The sequence below is a fragment of the Heteronotia binoei genome, chromosome 18, assembly GCF_032191835.1.
Source record: "Heteronotia binoei isolate CCM8104 ecotype False Entrance Well chromosome 18, APGP_CSIRO_Hbin_v1, whole genome shotgun sequence".
Classification (NCBI taxonomy): domain Eukaryota; kingdom Metazoa; phylum Chordata; class Lepidosauria; order Squamata; family Gekkonidae; genus Heteronotia; species Heteronotia binoei.
In genome coordinates, this window is record NC_083240.1 from 42,636,703 (window position 1) to 42,651,727 (window position 15,025).

At 50.8% G+C, this 15,025-nt stretch overlaps 1 protein-coding gene across 5 annotated transcripts in view; it reads right to left on the reverse strand.

Moving 5' to 3' along the window:
- BCAS3 (BCAS3 microtubule associated cell migration factor) overlaps positions 1 to 15,025 on the reverse strand; it is an 831,824-nt gene that overhangs the window by 486,294 nt on the left and 330,505 nt on the right. The window contains exon 16 of one of the 5 annotated variants that reach the window (XM_060259089.1): positions 475 to 519. The exons of the other annotated variants lie outside the window; for them this stretch is intronic. Coding sequence (XP_060115072.1) covers positions 475 to 519 — 45 coding nt within the window. The remainder of the gene's footprint in view (positions 1 to 474; positions 520 to 15,025) is intronic. 5 annotated transcript variants of the gene reach the window in all.

Here is a 15,025-nt window from a genome sequence, read left to right on the forward strand (position 1 = left end):
CAGCCGCAAATGGAGGAGTGGGGAATCAAACCCAATTCTCCCAGGTAAGAGTTGGCAGCCACGCACTTCATCACTACATCAAACTGGGCCATACTAGGGAAATGTGGGCCATAAACCACTACACCAAACTAGGGAAATGTGGGCCATAACCTTGGCATTTTCCTATCCAGCTGTAAGTTATTGGCTGCTCTGAGGAAGCCCTGGGGAAACACACAATGCAATGCCTCAGCACGCAATTCCACAACTGCACACAATTGGGACGGAAGATGGAAGCATGAGATGGGAGGGTTGCCATTTTTGCCAACAAGTTCAGGCTCGGCGTCACATTGAGTTCCGCCCTAAACCACACGTCACTTTCATGTAAGGAAAAAGCTCATGCAGGTTTTTTTTTCTTTTTTTTAAAGCAATGAATGGTGATATCCAGTGAGTACAGCAAATCAATTAGAAGGCATGCTGGGATTGATCTGAACTCACCACGGAGCTTTTATGGAAAAACATCCTGCTCCAAACAGGTAAGGTCTTCATGGAAAGGGGGGAAAATGCACAGAAATTAGATGAAGGATTCGTCATCATCGTTGTCATCAACAAGCAGCAGTGTCAAATCATGCTATTATAAAAATAATAAAGCTGGACAATTTTGAAAACAAAAATTAACAACTTCCTAAACTGCGTGGCAAATGTAATCTGCCCTCCCCAAGGAAACAGAGGGCCAAATGACAAATTAATAGGAGAGTGGGCCAGCCCCTGAAAACTGCATCCCCGTGCAGAGTACTGACTCCCTCTGCATGAGGTGTTGTACACCTTGATCCTTATCCACACACCACTTGGAGATTATCACTTAAGTGGCACAGCCACATTTTGGTCATGTGCGTTGCCAGTGGAGGCTCATGTGGCTGAATGTAGAATCATAGAATTGGAAGGACCTCCAGGGTCATCTAGTCCAACCCCCTGCACAATGCAGGAAACCCACAAATACCTACCCCAAATTCACAGGATCTTCATCGCTGTCAGATGGCCATCTAGCCTCTGTTTAAAAACCTTCAAGGAAGGAGAGCCCACCACCTCCCAAGAAAGCCTGTTCCACGGAGGAATCGCTCTAACAGTCAGAAAGTTCTTCCTCATGTTGAGCCAGAAACTCTTTTGATTAAATTTCAACCCATTGGTTCTGGTCCTACCTACCGGGGCCACAGAAAACAATTCCACACAATCCTCTATATGACAGCCCTTCAAGTACTTGGAGATGGTACTCGTATCACCTCTCAGTCGCCTTCTCTCTAGGCTAAACATCCCCAGCTCCTTCAACCTTTCCTCATAGGACTTGGTCTCCAGATCCCTCACCATCTTCATCGCCCTCCTCTGGACCCGTTTCAGCTTGTCTATATCCTTCTTAAAATATGGTGCCCAAAACTGAACACAATACTCCAGGTGAGGTCTTACCAGAACAGAGTAAAGCGATACCATCACATCATGTGATCTGGACACTATACTTCTGTTGATACAGCCCAAAATTGCATTTGCCTTTTTAGTCACTGCATCACACTGTTGACTCATTTGTGTGTAAAGTGTCGTCAAGTATCAGCTGACTTGTGGTGATCTCACCAAGGCAAGAGAGAGAAGCAGAGGTGGTTGGCCATGGCCTTCCTCTGCAGAGTCTTCCTTGGTGGTCTCTCTTCCAAGCACCGACTCTGCTTAGCTTCCAAGATCTGAAGAGATCAGGCATGCCCAGGCCATTCAGGTTAGGTCCTCACTGAGTTACCTTCAGGCTTCCACACAGTTGTGTGTGTGTGAAGTGCCATCCAGTTGCAGCTGATGTATGATGACCCCAGCAAGAGGTTTTTGAGGCAAGTGAGAAGCAGAGGTGGTTGGCCATGGCCTTCCTCTGCAGAGCCTTCCTTGGTGGTCTCCCTTCCGAGTCCTGACCCTGCTTAGCTTCCGACTTATAGTGACCCCAGCAAGGGGCTTTCAAGGCAAAAGAGAAGCAGAGGCAGTTTGCCACTGCCTTCCTCTCCAGAGCCCTCCTTAGTGGTTTCCCTTCCAAGAACCAACCCGGCTTAGCTTGCAAGATCCAATGGGATCAGGCTGTACCATGCTGCCTTCCCTCCCGACTCCATGAAAAAAAAAATACCTGTTCATAGAAAATTAGTTATCAAGGGAGAAGGATTCTAGCCCAGCTTTTTTGTGATACAATAGTTTCCTATCTACAGAAATATTTTAAGAGATCCTGTGCTCCTGTCCCTGTCATCCGAAATGATGCTTTCCAGGCTGCAGTGGCAGTGCCCAGGTTAACGCTGCCAGGATCCCGCCAGCCACTGGTGGGGATGGGGTCAGCTCCAAGTTGGGAAACTCCTGGAGATTTGGGGGTGAGGCCTGGGGAGGACAGGAACCTCCGTGGGGTCCAAGGCCATAAAGTCCTCCTGCCAAAGCATCCATTTTCTCCAGGGGGAAGTCTGGAGATGAGCTCTAATCAGGGCCGGATTAACAATTAGGCCAAGTAGGCACCGGCCTATGAGCCTTCGTGCCTTTAGGGGCCCCTGGCCAGCTTTCCCTCCAGTTTCCCCCCTGCTTGCAGCTCTCCTAGCCTGCATGTGCAGCTGGCAACTGAGCCACGCTTTGCCCAGCTTTGCTGCTGCTGGTGCCGTAGCCAAGTTTGCCTCTCTCTGCCTCTCCCCCACAGCTTGGTCAAAGGGTTTTTTGAGAAGGTGCCTGCAGGCTGCAGCGGGGGCCGTGGGCAGGCGCTCTGAGATCATTTGCAAGCTCCCCCCCCCCGAGATTTTGACTGCCTAGGGGCCTCCACAGGGTTTAATCTGGCACTGGCTGTAATTCCATGGGATCCCTAGATCCCCATGTGAGACTGGGATCCCTAGGCCAGACACAGTTACGCTTCCTAGATCTAACATAGGTGTTTCTCCCCCAGCAAGGAAAAGCCAAGGATACAGAGGAGGGAGAGAGAAACTCATAAAACGGTGATGCCAAGGAAGAGGAGTAGGTTGCACTACTCATTATGGAGGGCAGAGAGGAGTTCAACATGGGCCTGCCGTTTTCAGTAGCAGGGCTGTGTTTTCCATAACGCAGCGGCTATAACCAGAAATACAAAATCTACCGGGGGGGGGGGGGGCGTGGAGGCAGAATCTGTCAGCATTGCTGCAATTTCTTGCAACTGAACCCTACACAATAGGCTCATAGGTCCTACAGCTGTGCCGAGCTAGCTCTTTCTGGCAATAAACAAATTGATGCAAAAAATGGAAATGTGGAAAGGTATACAGAGGTGTGACGGGCTTGGGGAAATTATGTGAAATGTGCCTTCCCCTCCCAACGCGTGCACACACACAAACACACACACACACAGAGGCGGGAAAGCGTCACACATACCCATGCTCACAGTCCAAATTCCGCACAACTGAACGTTTCCTCTTGATTTCTGAGAGAAGGGAAAGTACGTGAGGTCCACACGCACCCTCCCAAACTCAAATTATAAGAACTGCAGCAGACGGCAATATCGGTGCCTGAATCAGGGATGGCACATCCAACAGCCTCAGAAATGTTGAGGAATGGCCCGAAGATCAAAGGAAACATCAACATACCTGCGGGACCGTCTCCTCCCATATATGCCCAGGAGGTCATTACGTTCGACCTCCCAACATCTGTTGGCTGTCCCCGGCCCAAGAGACGCCCACCTCGCCTCAACTAGGGCCAGGGCTTTTTCAGTGCTGGCCCCAACCTGGTGAAATCAGCTCCCTATTGAGATCTGGGCCCTACCTGGCTGATTAGCCTTCCGTAGGGCCTGTAAAACGGAGCTGTTCCGCCAGGCTTTTAGCTGAGGCTGCGGGCATCTATTCTTGATCTGGTTGACCTCTCCGTCCAGCACTGTCATCTGTGCTAGGAAATGGAATAAAAACTACCATCCGAATGAGATATCATGATGTGAGATGGCTAGGCTGGGCAATATGTGATGTCATGGTCACCTGAGTGCTATTGAATTGTCTGTTCATAAAAAAGTTTTTATTGTATTTTATTGTTTTATCATATGTTGTACTCCTCCCCTATGGGGAATGGGCAGAATAGAAATTTACAAAGATAGATAGATAGATAGATAGATAGATAGATAGATAGATAGATAGATAGATAGATAGATAGATTGATAGATTGATAGATGATAGATTGATAGATGATAGATGATAGATAGATAGATGATAGATAGATGATAGATAGATGATAGATAGATAGATAGATAGATAGATAGATAGATAGATAGATAGATAGATAGATAGATAGATAGATAGATGATAGATAGTCTCATTTGTTCACAAAATACCACATTCCACCAAATGAAATAAAACCTCCATTTTTTTAAAGGAGGAGGATAGAAGGCCCAGCATGTAGCTGTGAAAATCTGGTTCGGGGGACCCCGGGTCCAAAGCCCTGTGCCAATGTGGACCTCAGCTGCGTGCCCTTGAGCCCATGACTTCCTCGCAGGGGTGGTGTGTGGATAAAAGGGACAATTTCCCTGAGGCCCTTGGGTGGGAGGCTGCTGTGACGTAAGAAAATAAGCGACTACAATTGTGTGCCTTTAACGTGCCGAGTCCTTCGAAAGGATGCTTCGTTCGTTGCCACAGCAAGACTGAGTCGTGGATCATTCTTGCATCCCCTTCTCTAGAAAGGAACAAAAAGTGAGGATGCAGGAGTTGGCCGAGGCCTCTCTGGCAAGTATGTAGCTGGTGAGGAAGCAGCAAACAAGCAAAAGCACAGTGTAAAAGTGAAGTATGGTCATCATCAGAACTGTGGGACTGGAGTGCTTTCCAGATTCTGAACCTAAGACCCACTATTGGGCCAGGATTCAGGCAGCGCGCTACTCCTCAGCTTTGGCCAAAGAAAGGGCCTGCAGAGAAAGAGACTACAACAAGATGGAAGTCTCACAACCAGAGCTTTTTTGGTAGCAGGAACTCATTAGCATATTAGGCCACACCCAATCCTCTTGGAGCTTACAGTAGGCCCTGTAAGAAGAGCCCTGTAAGCTCTTGGAGGATTGGCTACATTGGGGGGGGGTGTGGCCTGATATGCAAAGGAGTTCCTGTTACAAAAAAAGCCCTGCATCACAACACCAAAAGGCCAGAACAAGTTAGGAGCCAGTACCAGATCCCTCCTAAGATTTCCAGGCCGACTTCAATCCCAAGGCTGAGCAACGAAGAAATTTTGCTTGCCCGCGCTATTAGGACTGCCAAGAGCCACCACAAACCCTCAAAGACACTCCCACGGAAACACACATGGATGGTAGAAAGTACCATCAAGTCACAGCTGACATGGGGACACCATCGGGTTTTCAAGGCACGAAACAAAGGACAGGTTTCTTACCTGTAACTGGTGATCTTCGAGTGGTCATCTGTGCAATCACACATATGGGTAATCCGCAGGATTGGCCCCGACCTCGGAGAGTTCAAAGCAATCTTGATCGTAGATCTGGCGCGCCTCCCACTTGTCCTGGGAGGAGACAGCTACTGCGCATGCCTGGACAAGGGGGAGGTGCTTAGCCACTCAGTTTCTTCCCGCCGCCGGATAGGTGGAAATAACTGTGCTTACTAGCTTCCAGCAGCGGGGAAGGCTGGGTGGGTCTGTGTGATTGCACAGATGACCACTCGAAGATCACCAGTTACAGGTAAGAAACCTGTCCATCTTCTTCGTGGTCTCTGTGCATTCACACATATGGGTGATTAGCGAGCCATTTCTTCGGAGGTGGGTGCTGGACCTGTAAGAACATGAAGGGTTAGAGCGTAACGTAATGATAGTGGTACTCACAGTGGTTAGTCGAAGATCGATCGTAGCACTGCTTGTCCGAAGGAGGCATCTCGCCGGGCACGGACGTCGAGAGCGTAGTGCGAGGCGAAGGTAGATGTGGAGGACCAGACGGCTGCAGCGCATATGTCCTCTATAGGGATGCCTTTCATGAAGGCAGACGAGGTAGCCACGGCTCTGGTTGAGTGGGCTCGTATATGTTGAGGGATTGGTTGCTTTGCCAGCTGGTAACAGAGTTCGATGGCAGCAACAATCCATTTGGAGAGTCTCTGGGTAGATATTCTGCTGCCCTTATTATGGGTAGCGTAGGTGACAAAGAGTCTAGGGTCTTTACGGATTTGGCGGGTTCTGTCTATGTAGAAGGCTAGGGCTCTCCGTGCATCCAAGTTGTGGAGTGCCCTTTGTCCCGCGTCCGCGGGGTGCTGGAAGAAGGCTGGTATAGTGGACTGTCTTCCTAGGTGAAAGGTAGAGACGACCTTGGGTAGGAAGGTCGGGTCAGGTCGGAGGACCACCGTACTGTTATGAAATATCGTATACGGTGGGTCTGCTCTGAATGCGCAGATGTCACTGGCCCTCTTGCCTGTGGTGAGGGCCGTAAGTAGTGCCGTCTTCCATGACAGCAGGTGTAGTGGGATGGAGGCCATGGGCTCGAAGGGTGGTTTCATGAGTTGGCTCAGGACTAGGGACAGGCTCCAGGTGGGTAGAACTTGTTTGATTGGTGGGTGTAGGCGAATGATGCCCTTGAGGAAAGCTCTGGTCGCGTGGTGAGAGAATACCGTTGTGCCATCGATGCGGGGGTGGAAGGCAGAGATGGCTGCCAGGTGTACCTTCAGGGAAGAATACGACAGACCCGCTCTGGATAGCGTTAAGGTGTAAGTTAGTACCTGAGGTATAGTGGCGAGGTTGGGGTCGAAGTTGTGCCGTGAGGCATAGTGTGAGAAGCGTTTCCACTTAAATAGATAGGATTTCCTAGTAGATGGTTTTCTGGAGTTCACTAGGACCTGACGGACCTCCGGAGGGAAGTCTAGAAACTGATTCTCCAGGCTGTTAATTTGAGCGATGCCGGGTTGTGGTGAAGGACCCTGCCGCCCTGTTGAGAGAGGAGATCCCGTGTTTGAGGGAGCTGGATGAAGGTATTGTTGGACAGGAGCAGCAAGGTCGTAAACCAGGGTTGGCGCGGCCACCATGGAGTTATGAGGATGCAGTTTGTGTGGTCTACCTGAATCTTCTGTAGAACTCTGGTGATAAGTGGAATGGGCGGAAAGAGGTAGTGGAGTGTTCCTTTCCAAGTTTGTATGAAGGCATCCCCCCTGGAGAGGTGGGATGGAGGACCTCTCATGTAGAAGCGGGTGCATTGGGCATTTGACGGTGAAGCAAATACATCTATCTTCGGTTGTCCGAAGATGCTGAATATCTGTCTGATGTATCGGCTGTTGATAGACCACTCGTGGTTGTTGGTGGAGTGGCGGCTCAGGGCGTCTGCCTGGGTGTTCTCGGCCCCTGGTAGGTGTACGGCCGTGAGGAAGATGCCCTGGCTTATGCTCCAGTGCCACAGGGCTAGGGCTCTCTTGCAGAGTCTGACGGAGGCGGTGCCGCCCTGCCTGTTGATGTAAAAGACTGTGGCGATGTTGTCGGAGGTGACCTGGACGTGCTGGTTCCTTAGCGATGGGAGGAAGGACCGCAAAGCCTTGTGCACTGCGATGAGCTCCAGGCAGTTTATGTGGAGAGAGCGTTCGTAGTCTGTCCACTGGCCCTGCACCGTGAGGTCTTCCAAGTGGGCTCCCCATCCCCAGTTGGAGGCATCTGTGGTTACAATCACCGAGGGCGGTGTCTGCCTGAATGGCATGCCCTTGTAGAGGTGATGTTCCTTGGTCCACCATTTGAGGGATGGTACAATGTGTAGTGGAAGGGTGAGCAGTGTGGATTGATGTTGTGTGTGAGGGCGGAAAGTTCTTACGAACCACATTTGGAGGGGACGCATGTGCAGCTTCGCAAACCGCAGAACTGCTGTGGTTGCTGCCATGAGGCCTAACATTCTCTGGAAGGTGAGCGCTGTTTGGGAACGCTGGGCGATGATAGTGTTGGCCAGTGACATTATGGCGAGTGCCCTGTCCTGAGGTAGGAAAGCCGTTTGTGAGAGCGTGGAGATGTCTGCTCCTATGAATTGGATCCTTTGGGTAGGGACTAGTTTGGATTTTGAGAGGTTGACTAGGAGGCCTAAGGTGGCCAGGGTGGAGAGGGTGGTCGAGACGTCCAGTTGTAGTTGCTCCCTGGAATGGGCGACGATCAGCCAGTCGTCTATGTACGGGAAGATTGATATCTGTTGCTGGCGTAATGTGGCTGCTACTACTGCCATGCACTTGGTGAAGACCCTTGGTGCTGTGGAGAGACCGAAGGGAAGGGAGCAGAACTGGAAGTGCTGCTTCCCTATGGCAAACCTGAGGAATCTTCTGTGATGATGGTTGATTGTAATGTGGAAGTAGGCGTCCTGGAGGTCTATGGACGCCATCCATGCTCGTTCTGGGATGAGCGGGAGGATTGCCTGAAGCGTGACCATACGGAATTTCTTGTAGGTTATGTGTAGGTTGAGTTTGCGGAGGTCGAGAATGGGTCGGAGTCCTCCGTCCTTTTTTGGCACCAGGAAGTACCGGGAGTAGAAGCCGGTGCGATGGTATTGGGGTGGGACTGGTTCTATCGCGCCCTTGTCCAGCAGAGACGCGATTTCCGTCTGCAGGGGTGCGGACGGGGGTGTGGTGAGGAACCGGTGGTGCTTTGGAGTGGACGTAAACTCTATTAGGTAGCCTCTTTGAATGATGGCGAGGACCCAGGCGTCGGATGTTATGGTCCTCCAGGCAGTGTAGAATGGTTGTAGTCGTGTTGATGGGTTTGGCTGATGGAGGGAGACTGGACGGCTCGGGGCAGGGAGGTCAGAGAGACGGTTTGGGTGTGGTTGAAGGTTTCTTGGTTGTTTGGCGTCTGTGTTGAAAGGAAGGCTTGGACTGCGGTGGTTTGCGCTTCCATGGTTCCTGTTGTCGTGGGGATCTGTTCCCTTTGTATTGGTTGGACCTCCAGTTCCTTTGTCGATTGGTTTGGGTCAGAGGTTGGGAGACTCCCAGTCGTCTTGCCCTCTTCCTGCCATCGTCTACAGATGTGAGGATGTCATCTGTAGAGGAGCTAAACAGGCCAAGGCCATCAAAGGGCAAATCTTCAACTTTGTATTTGATGTCTGGTTGGAGGGAGGAGGACCTGAGCCACGCGTGTCTGCGGAGTGCTATGGCTGAGGCCAAGGTTCTGGAGGAACACTGTGCAGCGTGACGGGCAGTGTTGATTTGCTGTTTGGTTACTCTGGCCATCTCCTGCAGGGTCGTGGTGGCTGACTTTTGGGATGCCTCGGGCAGGGATGGTACCAATGCGGCGAGGGAGGTGGTCAGGTTGTGGTTGTATGCGGAGAAGCATGCCATGTAGTTGAGGATTTTGGTTGTGGCTGTAGTGAGGGCGTAAATCTTTCTTCCGATGGTGTCGAGTTTTTTGCCCTCCCGTTCTGGTGGTACCGGGTGTCTAGTCTGCTTCGACTTCGAGGACGAATGTACAATGATCGAGTTCGGAGCCGGGTGGGTGAACAGGAACTTGGAATCAGGTGCGTGTATCTTGTACAGCGCTTCAACCCTCTTGGATGTTGGCGGTACCGATGCCGGTTTGTCCCATGCTTCTTTGAGTGTTTCTAGTAGAACGGGGAGCATTGGGAGAGAAGAGCTGGATGGAAGATCCGCGTGGACTAGATCAAAAACGACGTCCGAGACTCTGGGGGCGTCCGTATTGAGCTTTAGATTTAGCGAGCTTGCCATGTTTGCTACCAGGTCGAGGTAGGATCTTGGGCTTTCAGACGGTGATAAGTCTGCTGGCTTGGCTATGTCGGAGTCTGGGGATTGTAGGTCCGAACCCGAAGAGTGGTCGGAGTCGGAGAGTTCCTCCTCGGATCCGTCGTCGGTTCCTTGAGGTAGGTCGGGCTGTGTTGTCTTGGGAGCCGTGTGTAGGGATTCTAGTGGTGACGGGAGCTTCGGTTCGGCGCCGAGGTCCGTAGGGTCGTCATGGTGAAGCGATTCGATCGAAGCAGTTTGGAGTCTGTGTGTGCGATCTCGGTAGCGCGGAGACTCTTGGTAGCTGTGGTAATGGCGATCATGGGATGGTGATCGTCGGTGCCGTCTTCGGTGCCGTGGGGATGGAGACCTAGATCTCGATGGAGAGTAATAGTAGTGTCTCCCCCTGCGGTGGCTGCGAGAGCGCCGGCGGCTGCGGGACCTGGTGCGGCGGCGACTGCGGGACCTGGTGCGGCGGCGGCTGCGGGACCTGGTACGGCGGCGACTGCGGGACCTGGTGTGTCGGCGACTGCGGGACCTGGTGCGTTTGCGACTGTGAGATCGAGGTCTAGTCAGGGGATCTCTCGGGGTCGAGGGTTCTCTGGTGAGCGCGTGGGCGTCTATCGGCTGTGAGAGATCTACGAATTTAGTGGGGTCGAGAGTGTGGGTCCTAACGGATGCGGTAGAGTGCGTATCCAGCAGCTGGTCTGGTGGGGAATTCGGAATGGACGGCGACTTTGATGAGATGCGGATGATTTCCAACGGAGTGATTGACGGTGTTGCCGTCGACTTCGACGTCGGAGTCTTCGGCATCGATCCGGAGGCAGTGGCGGTCGGGTTCGAGGCCTTCGGTTTGGTGGTCGGGTTCGAGGCCGAGTCGAGAGGGCGGGTCTTATGCTTTTTTGAGCTAGTGCTGCCCGTCGGGTCCGAGTGGGCGGAATCGGAGCGGCGACGCTTTTTGGGGTCGTCCGACTTCTTAGAGTGCTTGCCGGTCTTAGGCTTACAGGGAGTCTGTGCCACGGAAGCTGCCGACTGCGCCTCTCCCACGAGGTGTGGGGAAGATGGCGCGGGTTGTTGTTGTCCGCCACGCGGCATGGCCGGTCGGAGTGAGGTTTCCATGAGGTGGCTCTTGAGTCTCGCGGCGCGGTTCTTGCGGGCCTGTTTGCCAAATTGGCTGCAGTGCACGCAGGAGTCTGGACGGTGTGCCTCTCCAAGGCAGAACAAGCAAAGAGAGTGGCCGTCGGACGAGGGGATTTTTGAGGAGCAGCTGGTACAGCGTTTAAAGATTATCTTGTCCCTTCCTTCCATCCGCCCGGGAGGGGGGGGGGGGAGGGAGGGGGAAAGTCCAGAAAGATAGTAAGAGGAGGCTTTTTTTTTTTTTTTTTTTTTTTATACGATACCAGGAGAAGTAGAAGATGAAGAATTGAAGCGAAGAGAAGGTAGTTGTTGGAGATTGCAATGAAGAAGTTGGAGATCAACGAGGAAGGTGCGATCCGGTCGGCGGTAAGGAAGAAACTGAGTGGCTAAGCACCTCCCCCTTGTCCAGGCATGCGCAGTAGCTGTCTCCTCCCAGGACAAGTGGGAGGCGCGCCAGATCTACGATCAAGATTGCTTTGAACTCTCCGAGGTCGGGGCCAATCCTGCGGATTACCCATATGTGTGAATGCACAGAGACCACGAAGAAGATCATATATGGTTTGCCACTGCCTGCCTCTGGGTAGCAACCCTGGGATTTCTTGGTGGTCTCTCATCCAAATGCTGACCAGGCCCGACTTTGCTTAGCTTCTGAGATCTGAGGAGATTGAGTTAGCGCGGACTAGCCAAGTCAGGGCTCTACTAATTATTACGAGGTGTAATTGTATGTGTACAGTGCTGTCAAGTCAAAGCTAATTTACGGTGATTCCTCATGGGGTTTTCAACACAATTTCAGAGGTGGTTTGCCAATGACTGACTCTTTGGTGACCCTGGACTTCTTGGGTATTGGATCAAGCCAGTGATCAATCAGGTCCAACACTCTGTCACACAGTGGCCAAAAACCAGGTGCCATCGGGAGGTCCAGCAATGGGACCAGAACACTAGAAGTCCTCCCACTGTGTCCCTCCCCCATCCAAGCACCAAAAATACAGAGCATCACTGCCCTGGACAGAGAGTCCATCTATACCTTGTGGCTGATAGCCACTGATGGGCCTCCATTCCGTATATTTATCTAATCCCCTCTTGAAGCTGTCTATGCTTGTAGCTGTCACCACTTCTTGTGGCAGTGAATCCCATGCGTTAATCATTCTTTGGGTAAAGAGTTACTTCCTTTTATCTGTTCTAACCCGACTGATCAACAATTTCATTGAGTGCCCGTGAGTTCTCACATTTTGAGAAAGGGAGAAGAGTGCTTTCAAGACAAGCATACAGAAGAACTAACTCAAAGCCAGGCCTGCGAACATATGCACAGCCTGGATCCTCCCTCACTGGGACATTCCTGTTCCACTCTGAACACACCTGAAAATGCTGAAGTACCTCTTTGTTAGGAAGTCCTCGCCTCTGATACTCACCCCTGAGATCACAGGGAGGGCTATTGGTCTCCTTTGCTTCTGTGGGTGTGAACAGAAGTCTGAAGGATTTGATTTCAGGACCAAAAGCACATTTCTAGTCCACCCCACTATGGAAAGATGCTTGGAACTATGTGCAGCTCCTCCTAAAATCTCAGAAGGCCGAAGGAGTGCTTGAATCAAATTTCTAGCAGTTGGAGGCTGCCTTTGCTGCCTTGCACAGCTCCTTCACCCCAACTAGACTAGCAAAACCTGGATAAATTATGTAAAAGAAGAGTAACAGTGGAAATTTTGTGCATATGCACTGCCCAACTGTATATGATAGAATATTCTGATTGACAGGCTGCAATTTTGGGGACATGGAGAATTCCCTAGTGAGGGCTGAAAGAAAAGAAAATCTCACCATTTTCTCAGTTAAACTTTCTGCCCAGCAATCCACAGAGGGATGGGGAGGAGGCAATGTATCCCCCCCCCCCCCACAAATCCTATTTGAAAAAAACGGACTGAAATTCAACCTGCCACCAACATTCACATCTAGGATCATCTCTCCTCTTCCAAGCCGCTTCACACGGCATCGCTTTGCGTGCATTAATACGGAAGGACAGTGTACCAAATTTACAAGAGAGCCTGTCCTCAAATCAACAGCACCAGATGGCTGTGCTGGGTGACAATAACAAAGCAATGTCAAGCCAAGGCGACCATGGGGGCTGTCCAACGCCATTGGCTTCACCGTGTGCAGAAAACAAATTATGGCCATTGAAGATCATTTTCTTTAAAGAATCGGTCTACATTCAGTTTTCCAAACTCTTTGGGGCAAAAACAAAAATTTAAAATGAATATTTTAATTGGAGACATATATAAAATTGTTCATGTTAATTTATCCCCCCCTCCCCCCAAAAATCCAGATCTTGAGCCATCTGGGAAAGGTGGCTTTCAATCCCGCCCCCTTGCACCCTTAATAGACATGTAACAAAGCAAACTCTTAATTAAACATTAGCAGTGACTTCCAGTTAATGTCAACATCACTGGGACACTGTATCACACATGATTAAAGCATAGAGAGGAAATGGGTATTTCGTGATTGAACAAAATGAGCACCTGCATAAAGCAGAAGGGCATATCGGCCTTTGTGACAGGCAGGCCTTGCAGAATGGGCAGGCCACGACTCTTCCAGTTGTTCTCCTGTCCACTGGGGTCTAGTCCTCATGAATGCCTGCATTTCTCCCCACCTCACAGCTTCTATACATTGACTTCTGTGATAATCTATCCCTGTATATTTTGTACGTCTGCAGATCAAAAGCACACATCCTATCAAAATGGCTGATGCCCATGCTGGTATTAATTCATTGTTATGGGGAAAAAACCCTAGCCATACACGCTCTTAAAATGTTGTGCATTTGTCCAAAACCTTGTTGAGAAGCTAGCCCTTTAAGCCCAGAAATTACATTGTTCCCTACTGGAGTAACTGACTGGTTGGGGAAGGAACTCTCTCTGATAGGGCTGCCAATCCCCAGGTGGGATGGGCAATAGAAGTTAAACAACTACAAAGAATATAATAACCAATTAAAAAAACATATATTTTAATGCACAACATTTTAAAAAATTACAAACTTCATATCATCATTCATATATTTCATATTGTAAATTAGGCATGCTTCATATTCCAATAGAGGTCCAATACTGACATTTCCATATTGCAAAAAAGTCATGTTTCATATTGTAAATGAGGCATGCTTCATGTTGTTAAAGAGGTCCAATATTAACATATCCCTATTGCAAAAAAGGTCAATGAGCACCCGGATATAGGCCCATTTCATCAATAGACTTCCTCAGGAGCAAAGTCTTCCTATGTTTTTTCAGGAGTAACAGCCATTAGTACTGACCCATGTTCATGATTCTTCTTATTACATCTTTACTCTCAATCACCACAAAATGACCGTGAATAAAGAACTACTACTACTACTACTACAAAATACTTAAGTGTGTACAGTTTTCATATAGGAGCCACAGCCAGTTCAAACTGATACATTCAACCAGATGCTACGAGCCTTCTGGAGTTTGCTGGCTCCCTCGGCTCTCGCGCTCTCTTTCCCTAGGTCTCTGGGCGACCTGTGCGGTGGAGGAAAAGAGCTTGCAAGCCTGCCTGTTTCCCCCTCCTTCCCCACTTTACACACGGCAGGAATATTCCCCCACCTATGGGTCAGTGCTCAGAGGATGAGTGAGGTCCCGGTGCTAAGCACGCTCACTTGAGTGTAAGCCTGCATTAAGTGCTTCTTCAACCTCTGAGAACTCCACAATATGTGTGAAAGAGGTCCAGATGCAGGCCCGTAGCCAGAAAAGGTTGGTGGGGGGGGGGGGCCACCGGAAAAATTTTTGGATGGAGGACCCCCCCTCTCTCCGCCGCCACTTTCCTCCCCCCGGCTCTGGCGGCCCCACCCCCCTCCACATGGCACCTCTCCTTCCCTCCCTCCCACCCACTTACCCACCAACCGGGTGAAAGAGTAAAGAGCCGGTTCCTGGGACTCTTGCAAGGCGCCTCCCCCCCAGCGCTGAACTTGCTGATCACTCTGGAAAGCCGGCTTCAGAGCGACTTTTTCCGCCGATCATGTGATCGGCAAGGGGGGCCACCTTGCAAGAGCCCCAGGAGCCGGCTCTTTACTCTTTCGCCCAGTTGGTGGGTAAATGGGTGGGTGGGTGGGAGGGGGAGGTTTCGCACGAAGGGGGGTGGGGCCGCCAGAGCCGTGAGGACAAAAGTGACAGCAGAGAGAGTGGGGTCCGGGGAAAGGAAGGGCCACAAAGGTCCGAGGGGGGTTGGGTAGGGGGCTGTGCCCCCGCCCC